The following is a 9,023-nucleotide window of genomic DNA, read 5'->3' as shown; positions in this document are numbered from 1 at the left end:
CCCTTAACGGGTCCATTTGGTTTCGGTTTACACTCTCCAGAGTTATATTATTGTTAAACATCTGCATTGCTTAATTTACAAGACATCTACAAAAGTAGAGCTTGTAGAAGAATTGTTATTTTGACCAACATTTGCCTGTTATCTCTCCTATGGTACCAACATCAATACAAAAATCTTACTTGGTCCGTGGCTCAAATGCCAAATTAATTATGGGCCTTGGTATGAAAAAAGGTTTGCAGACTCCCAGTATGCTGCGCTCTGGGAGAACAGAGCATTTCTTTGTTTTGATAAGGTGTTCCTATACTGTCGTTTAAGCACGGCTAGAATGTTGTCTCAAACAATCAAAGCGACCTGTTGTATAATGATCCATCTGTTTTCATTTTCATTTCATTCTCTTCACTATATCCAACCAGATTGGTTGCATTATTGCTTTAACTCGCCAGCTTGAATACTGTACATTATGAATGTGAATGGGCACAGTGTTGAATGGTATGGAATGTAATCCTTGAAGCGAGTGTGGTTGCCATGTATGTTATCTGGTGCACACACAGCTTCAGGAGAGGGATTAGTGGCTACAGTAGTTATGTAACAGCGCTGATGGAGGGGCAGCAAGTCACTGGCGACCAGCCCTTGATTTCATCTGTGTGTGTGTGTGTGTGTGTGTGTGTGTGTGTGTGTGTGTGTGTCTATCCAGCCATTCATCCAATAATATAAAAAGTGGCTTTTTAAATGATGTGGTAACTGAGCCTCATTCTAATTCTAAATGCAAAATCTTTTTTTTTCCAAAATCACGGCAATTAATATTTCACTACTGCTATATCCTGAATTTCTGCAAATCACAGGGATTAATAAGGCTTAAGTATCAAGTTCTCTCTTGCCTTCACATCTTCAGGGCATAGATATGATAATGGCATGTATAATATATCACAAGGAATTCCCCTCTCTCTCCTGTGGGTTTGTAGATTTTGGTATTGTGTGTTCTTTGTCTGCTTTCTAATCAGGGTTTTTCTGGGGCCCCAAAACTCTTGTGATAAATAGCTTAAGTTGCTTTTTTTTGTGTGCAGATTTTCAGGAACCTTATGCCGTAGTGGTCCTTCTAGAAAAGGATTTAGTGGTGATCGACCTTGCACAAAATGGGTAAGTCTGACTCTGCTGTTAACCCATTTAGACCTAAAGTATATATGAATAGAGACAGCACCCGAGTTCTCCTCCCATCCACTTGCATTAAGTTGCTCAAAAGCGCATGAAGCGATTTCACTCCTCCTTCCGGGTAGGAACAGAGTGCATTCTGGGATGGATTGCCCCAATAACATGAATGCGCTGGTCGATGACTATCATTGCGCCGTTTGTGCGCGTTCACGTATGAAACATTCGTTGACGTGTCATGGGCCCAATAACATGAACGTGTGCAATGGTAGTCAACGGGCTCGAGCTGCAATGACAAATTCGGCCACTATGTCCATTTCGCCTCAGGGTTTCATCCGGGTGCCGTCTCTATTCATATATACTCTAAGATTTAGACCTGAGAACTGATTCTGCAAAATGTCTTCAAAATCATGACAGTTTTCTGTTTCTATATCAGTGGTGCTTAAACTATTTCATGTCAAGCACCCCAAAATAAATGTAATCGGCCACCGACCCCCATTTGAAAATGTTGTTCGAGGGACCCCCCCCCCCAGAAGCAAAGATTTGAGTTAAAAACTGTGAAAGATTTGCACACATTTTCACGATTTTTCAAAAACAGAAGATCTACATGCTCGTAGCACGGCACTCGGTGCCACGCTATATGAGCTTGTAGATCTGTGTCTTAACTTACAATCATCGTGATTATTCGCATTATAACTGGCTCATTCTTAAATCTCACTCCATAACTTCTTATTTGGATGTCAAACAGGTTGCCTAACAAAAATAACAGAACACCTGAACTGCTGCAGAGTCACTCACTAACGATGGGACAAAGGAAGTGCCGATGATTGAGCCAATGCATGTTGCCGTCCTCCCCTGTTTCCCAGGTACCCCATATTCGAGAACCCCTATCCTTTGACAATTCACGAGTCTCCGGTGACCTGCTGTGAGTACGTTGCTGACTGCCCTGTGGACCTCATACCTGCACTTTACTCTGTCGGCTCACGGCAGAAACGACAGGGCTACAGCAAAAAGGTGACACATTTATTTGTCCGCACTGCCTTTAGATATTGTGGAAACCTCATGTATGTAAACAAAGCTTTTTTCTGGTTTTAATCATCTTAGCAGATGACCTGTACTTTTCTTGAACTGTACCCATCAATCAAACCATAAGACAAGGTGTTTTCGATGAATCTATCATGGTTAAAATGCAGTTTGCAACTACAATGGGTTTGTATAGGAAGGAATATAAAATATAATCTAAATACTGAATTGAGCAACTTAAATGCTGTCTGGGGTGTTCGGGGGGGTGTTCACATCCACCTATTATTCCTGCACTCCCGTGAAGCCAAATGGATTATCTACTTACCTTGCAGCATGATCCCATGATCGTCACCCCTCTCCTCTGTCCGTCCGACCTCGTGTCTCATCTGTGACAGGTGCCCCCCACCAGCCCCACCCCCAGAGCCATTCTCTCAGCCATTATGTATGCCGGTGTTCTTTTTTTCTGTCGTCTTGTTCTGCCATTCTGTTGGAAATGTCAGCTTGTTGCGACCCGGACCGCTGTTTTGTGAAGCAAAGGCCTGGCTGAGCCACCCACCGGGAGAGCGCTCTCTCATAAAGTTCACTGTGCTGAGTCATGCCGGTGACCTTGCCGGTGTCAGCATACTTAAAGCCCCCTGCCGCAACGCGCGCGCACACACACGCATGCATGCACATGCCCGCACGCGCACACACACACACACACACACACACACACACACACACACACACACACTGTACACGCTACTACACGGGATGTACTGTATGTAGGCTACTGTCATCTTCTCTTGACTTTGCCTGATGATGCTCTGCTGTACTGCTAAGAATCTGTTGTTCTCTCCCCCTTGCTTTCGTTCTCACTCAGTCTTATCCTGTGTCCTGCTTGTGCGTGCGCGCGCGCGTGTGTGTGTGTGTGTGTGTGTGTGTGTGTGTGCGTGCGTTGTGTGTGTGTTCAACCAGGAGTGGCCTATTAGTGGTGGAAACTGGGGTCAAGGCACACAAAGCTACCCAGAGATCATCATCACTGGGTAAGGCAACAATCACACCTGCACCACATAATCCTGATTGTTAATTATACAACAGGTAGTTCAGAGGAGGCAATTGGATTGGTCTAAATAGCTCTCTACCTGTGCTTCAAACGAGCATGATGGCACAAATCAGCTGCGCTGGGCAGTCCCTGCAGGAGATTTGGTTGAGTGGCTACTAGCTAAGCTAGGCGTGTGCACGGGACATTTTTGGTCGTAGTGGCTACATCTGTCTACAAAATTAAGATTTTTATCGAATATCTTAGTTACAATGAAGTTGAATTGATGTGGGTTTTTTGATGGGTAACTGTTGTATAATCGCAATATTACACTCGAGGTTGTGCGTTACCGTCATTAATGGCACGCCTGCATTGCTGCAGGAACGAGTGAGTTCCGTAACGCTGAACAGTGCCAAACTATTTCAGACCTTTGCGTATTTCCTCCATTTTGATGCCTCTTAGCCTGCACAAAGCTGTCAACACTGAGAAAACGAGAAGAGAGTAGCACGGGGAAATGCTTTTAAAACAGTGGTTCTCTCAATGTGGGGTCCATTTGGTTCCATACACTCTCAGAGTTGCGGGGGTCCTTGAAAGTAAAAAAGCCTGAGAACCACTGTTTTCAAGAGTACATGCACTTTAGAAAGTGACATTGAGGTACTGTAGGGGTCTGACCTGCCTGTGGGGGTGACTGGTGGGCGGGGCAGGGATAGGTTTTTCCTCTCTTTCTCCTCCCTCGGCACTCATCCCTCTATCCCCGCCAAATTACTATTCTGTCCATGTCTCTCTCTCTCTCTCTCTCTCTCTCTCTCTCTCTCCAAGGAGAGCACCTCAGCTATTCTCCCTCTGTCTGCCGATTCACTGTTCAGCTGAAATGGCAAAAAAAGGAAGGTGCAGAGGAAGAGAGAGGGAGCGAAAATAAATGACAATGAAAATAGTGTTTTCTCTTTTTCTCGACATGAGCATTGAAAGCAATTTAGGCATTTAACAAACGCTCTGGATCTAGAACAACCTACAGTAAGCAAGGAAAACACGAGCATGCATACTGTAGATGCATCAAATGCATAGAAATAGTCATCTATAGGATCACACAGTAGGCAAACCAAGAATCAGTATAATATCACAAATCTGTAAGTGTACATTGAAACTATACACACTATAGCATGCCAGGTCTGCAAATGGCCTGGCATCAGTAGACATAACATGTTATCTAAATTACATTTTAGCCTTTGCATAAGCCTGCAAGGTCATCAAGGCTAGGGCAAGTGCCTGAAGAGGTGAGTCTTCAGATTACGGCAGAAGATTTGGAGTGAGTCTGCAATATAATATGAGAAAACTTTTAGGACCTGGTTATGTATTGGGCTGTGTGTTGAAAATATTTCAGCGCTCTGCGAGCAGATATAAACTAGCCTGGTTAATAAACCAGACCGAATCAGCCGTTGGCTTTCGGTCTGGAGAGGCTCAATTGTACGCCCATTTCCTACACCAGAGAAATGGGGCGGCCTATCGGGACACGGTATGCAATATGGGCGGGCTTTGGTACAGTGACTTTCAATGCTTGAGACCTTTGACTGACAGTAGCTCTGACCAATTGCGTCAAAGAGAAAATGTTTCCCTGGAAATGAAATCCAAGCTGAGCCTCCCCAGACTAATATCCCGCGGTCCGTGCGATATTAGTCTGGTTTATTAACCAGGCTAGATATAAACGCCACACGTTCCGCTCAAGCACAAGAATGACATTCGCGACAAACAGCATCTTGTTTCCAGTTTCCAAATATGCAACGCTCCCATTGTAAATAATTAAAAACTACACTCGGGGTAAACAACAAGGCCCCTTACAGTTGTCACAATGTAGATGCACAACTCAATAGAGACTGATAATGATCCCACTTTCATTTATTAGAACAGGGTGGAGATACACTAATTAGAGAGTTAAAAAGAATTGCATTGCCGAACCAATCCAAACTCGGGTCGTGCTGCGTGGGCAGTGACATGGATTTCAGAGAGCTTTTCCAAGCAGCATCTTAGGGCTGCTCTTTCCACTGTTATAGCAACTACTTAGCATTTAGAAGTCCCCAGACACTATGGGTGCGTTCGGAAATGCGCCCTGAACGCACTGGTGTGCTCTTTTGTCGTTCGAAAATCCAGTGCGCTGCGCACCGGGTGTGCCGAGTGCCCGCACTGAGCGACCCTACCCTGAAGCTGGGGTTGTCCGGTGTGATTCGTGTGAATGCGTCACAGCTGTGGTCGTTTGTAAATAAGGCACACTGAACGCACTCTGTGACGTCACCGCCCACCACACTCAACAAACTGACCACATTCCCGGTGCGCATTTCCGAACGCACCCATCAATAGCTGGAGATCTCCATTCACGTGGAAACGAGAGACTAGGCACAACTTGGTATTTGACAGACTAAATTATTTAATCATTCCCCACACTCTGTTTTATTAATTGTCCTTTTTATGTCTCTCAAAACATGCAGGCATGCTGATGGAACTGTGAAGTTCTGGGATGCGTCTGCAAGTAAGTTTACGAAACAGGGATGTTGTATTAATTAAGTTAACCCATTTTGGACTGAGGCCGATTTTAAGTTTTCTGAAAAACTTCAAATATTTATATAGCAGCATAATTTTTTTAAAATACTGTACATACTGTACACTAACCCCAAGAGGGGTTCCCATCCAGAAGGGTTAGAACACCAAAATGGGTTCTGGAAGTGTTGTTGTAGAAGTATTAATAATGCTATAATTATTGCACAAATTGTGATTGTGGGAGCAGACTATCTCTGGCCATCTCAGAATCACTTTCATTTGTCATTTTCCCCATACATACATACATAAAGAACATGAAATACCGTTTCCCCTCAGTCACTTTCAGGTTAGCAATACGCTGACACAGGCTATAGTTACTAGCCTGTGTGCCAGTGCATTGTAGTTAGGCTAACCGCTAGCACAATTAGTGTCCCTGGGTTGGTAATGTGCGCCACCTGGCCCCTCTTTCCCAGTAATGCTCCAGGTGCTGTACAAGCTGAAGACGGCCAAGGTGTTCGAGCGAAGTCGGGCCAAGGAGGAGAGGGGCAGCACGGAGGCGTCGGACGAGGACCCGTTTGCCATTCAGATCATGGCCTTCTGCCCCGAGAGCAGGATGCTGTGTGTGGCCGGGGTCTCTGGCAACGTCATCATCTACCGCTTCAGCAAGCAGGAGATAACCACCGAGGTGGTGCAGGTAAGTTAGTGACAAATCACTGACTTGGAATACACATGTTGGACAGTCTCTGTAGTAAACTACAGCGAAGACTGCACTTCCTCCTCCGCCGTCTCAGGGTTCATGGTGTTGACCAAACATTTATGTTAGTGTTATATCGAGCGGTCTTGGAAAGCCTGGTCAGGTTTGGGCATTACAGATTTGTTTGGTAATCTCTCAGTTCAACTGAGGTCCAAATTGTTCAGATTGGTGCAGACTTGCAGGGAAGATCATAGGGGTAAGACAACTCCCCTCTCTGCAGGCTATTTATGAGCAGGCTACACTAAAACAGGCTGTCAGCGATGTTACCCATGTTTTAAATGGAGAGTTTGTACTTCTGCCCTCTGGGAGAAGGTACAAAGTTATGTATTTTTGCTTGTCACTGATGTTTTATGTGTGGCTGCAGCAGGGGTGAAAGCCCCAGACAAATTTCCCTCGTGGACAATAAAGTTTACCTTGACCTTGAGGTAGTGCAAAAGCCATTGCTTATTAAACGATATAGTTGGTTAGTTCTTCACTTGGTGTGAATGGCTCTTCTTATAGGGTCAGAAATGGGACCTAAACATCCAACTGTCATATCATATTCATTGCACGACGGCATGAGTAGCAAAAATACTACAAAATCTACACACTCACGATGCGTCACTTTTTGTTTTAAATCGTAAACATTAGAAAAAAGACCAAACTAGGGACACTCTGTTGAAAGTGGGTCTGTAGGGTTTATAAGCATATTTGACCAATGAGAATTATTATGAACAAGACCTTGTGACTAAATGGATCCATTCATTGGATCCATTGGAACATGTGGTTCCTTTTTCCGTTTCCTGACATGTAACGGTATTGTACACATGGTCTCCACCCGACAGCGACGATATGCAAGTGCACACACACACACACACACACACACACACAGAGTTACATAAATCTGCCGAGTCAAAGGCAGTGCGGTTGCCATGCCAACAGACAAAGCAGTAAACGCACTAAGCTATCATTGTTTTTGTGCCTCGTCAATGATGGCGCGCAGCGGGAGGGGTGGGAGCCTGTGAAATGTGTTTAATGACAAGACCAAGGCCACACGCACAACAAGCACATGCAGTCACGTGCATGTGCACGTGTCCGTGTTCTGTCCATTTCCACACCCCCGTGAGCCTCCTGGGACCGCCCCCCCGTGAGCCCCCGTGCATGAATCCATGCCTGAATAGGAATTCTGGTGTGCCTTGAGATTTTGACTTAAGTAATATTACACGAGAGAGGGTGGTTTTCCTTAAAGGCAGTGCAGAAGTGCATTAATGACGTTAAACCACCACCTTGAGTGTAATATTGCAATTATACAACAGTTACCCTTAAAACTTAGATAATCGCTAAAGAATAACCATATATATTTTTTAATGACAGATGTAGCCACTACGACCACAAATGTACCAAGAAACTCGCTGGCCTAGTAGCCTCGGTCCCAGGCTTACTTATCTGCAAAAAGAAAAGCCTGGTCACAACGTAATGCAGAGAAGCTATCGGCGGATGCATCCTCCGGAATATCCGTCAGATGTATTTCCCCAGGATACTATATTTTCCCGACCAATCACAACACTTGTTTCATTCGCGGAGAATGTAAACTGATTTGTAAAGCATCAACGTCATTTCCTTGGGCGATACTTCCGCTAAAATCCCCTTGGGTCTTGCCCAGGGTGCTGGCCTAGCCACCCAGTCTGCTGCGCTCTGGGAGAACAGAGCATCTGATTTCTTTGTTTTGATTACAGTAGGTGTTCCATCATGCTCGTTTGAAGCACGGCTAGAAGACTGTTTCAACCAATCAGATTGCTTCCTCAAAATGACCTGTTGTATAATTCCCCCCAATGGTGTGCCTTGTAACACAACGTTTGAAAGGCAACTCTCTACGGCGGGGTTCTGGTTCAGCAGTGCTGAGAAGAGGCTCTCCTAACATGATGGTTTCCACCTAATGATAACCTTGGAGAACTTATACGGCATGGAAGACTCGAGTGAGAGAACGTGTTACTTATAAGTTATGTAGACTTAAGGACAGCAAGTGATCTAATTTAGACTCTGAATATGCAGATGGGCTTTTGGGCTATTGTTTGTTTGTGTGTGTGTGTGTGTGTGTGTGTGTGTGTGTGTGTGTGTGTGTGTGTGTGTGTGTGTGTGTGTGTGTGTGTGTGTGTGTGTGTGTGTGTGTGTGTGTGTGTGTACATGGGCAGCAGTAAGTAGCCTTGAGGAAGAATATCTCAGTGTTATGTTAGTAGAGTATCTCTGTATTGGAGAGCCTGGGTTGCCCTCAGTCGAAGCAACGCACGCACACGTGTGCACGCACGCACGCACACACACAGAATGGAGATTTTGTCCAAGCAATCCACATCATCCACATTACATTATGTGAACATTCATGGGTATCATTCATCATGAGTGTTCTATTCTTATCCTTTGTAGAATTTCTGAGACATAATGGTTTTGGCCTGGGAAATATCCCTTTATAATCCTTGCCAATTTCATAATCTCCCCACTTGCTTATTAAGCCATTAAGACATGAGACCAGATTCTACAAATGTCTTCTAAATCATCACAGTTTTCTGTAAAACC

General features: G+C 44.7%; 1 protein-coding gene across 6 annotated transcripts in view; it reads left to right on the top strand.

Annotated features, from left to right (window-relative positions):
- Positions 1-9,023, top strand: part of stxbp5a (syntaxin binding protein 5a (tomosyn)) — a gene marked incomplete at both ends in the record, with an annotated part of 141,733 nt that overhangs the window by 112,796 nt on the left and 19,914 nt on the right. For all 6 annotated transcript variants that reach the window (XM_083789965.1, XM_083789963.1, XM_083789961.1 and 3 more), the window contains 5 exons: positions 1,065-1,137; positions 2,013-2,160; positions 3,127-3,194; positions 5,671-5,711; positions 6,193-6,413. In XM_083789965.1, coding sequence (XP_083646091.1) covers positions 1,065-1,137; positions 2,013-2,160; positions 3,127-3,194; positions 5,671-5,711; positions 6,193-6,413 — 551 coding nt within the window. The remainder of the gene's footprint in view (positions 1-1,064; positions 1,138-2,012; positions 2,161-3,126; positions 3,195-5,670; positions 5,712-6,192; positions 6,414-9,023) is intronic.

The sequence above is a fragment of the Protomyctophum parallelum genome (assembly GCF_964188405.1).
Source record: "Protomyctophum parallelum genome assembly, chromosome: 19".
NCBI lineage: Eukaryota > Metazoa > Chordata > Actinopteri > Myctophiformes > Myctophidae > Protomyctophum > Protomyctophum parallelum.
Note: the sequence above shows the minus strand (reverse complement) of the source record. Positions and strands in the feature narration are given on the sequence as shown.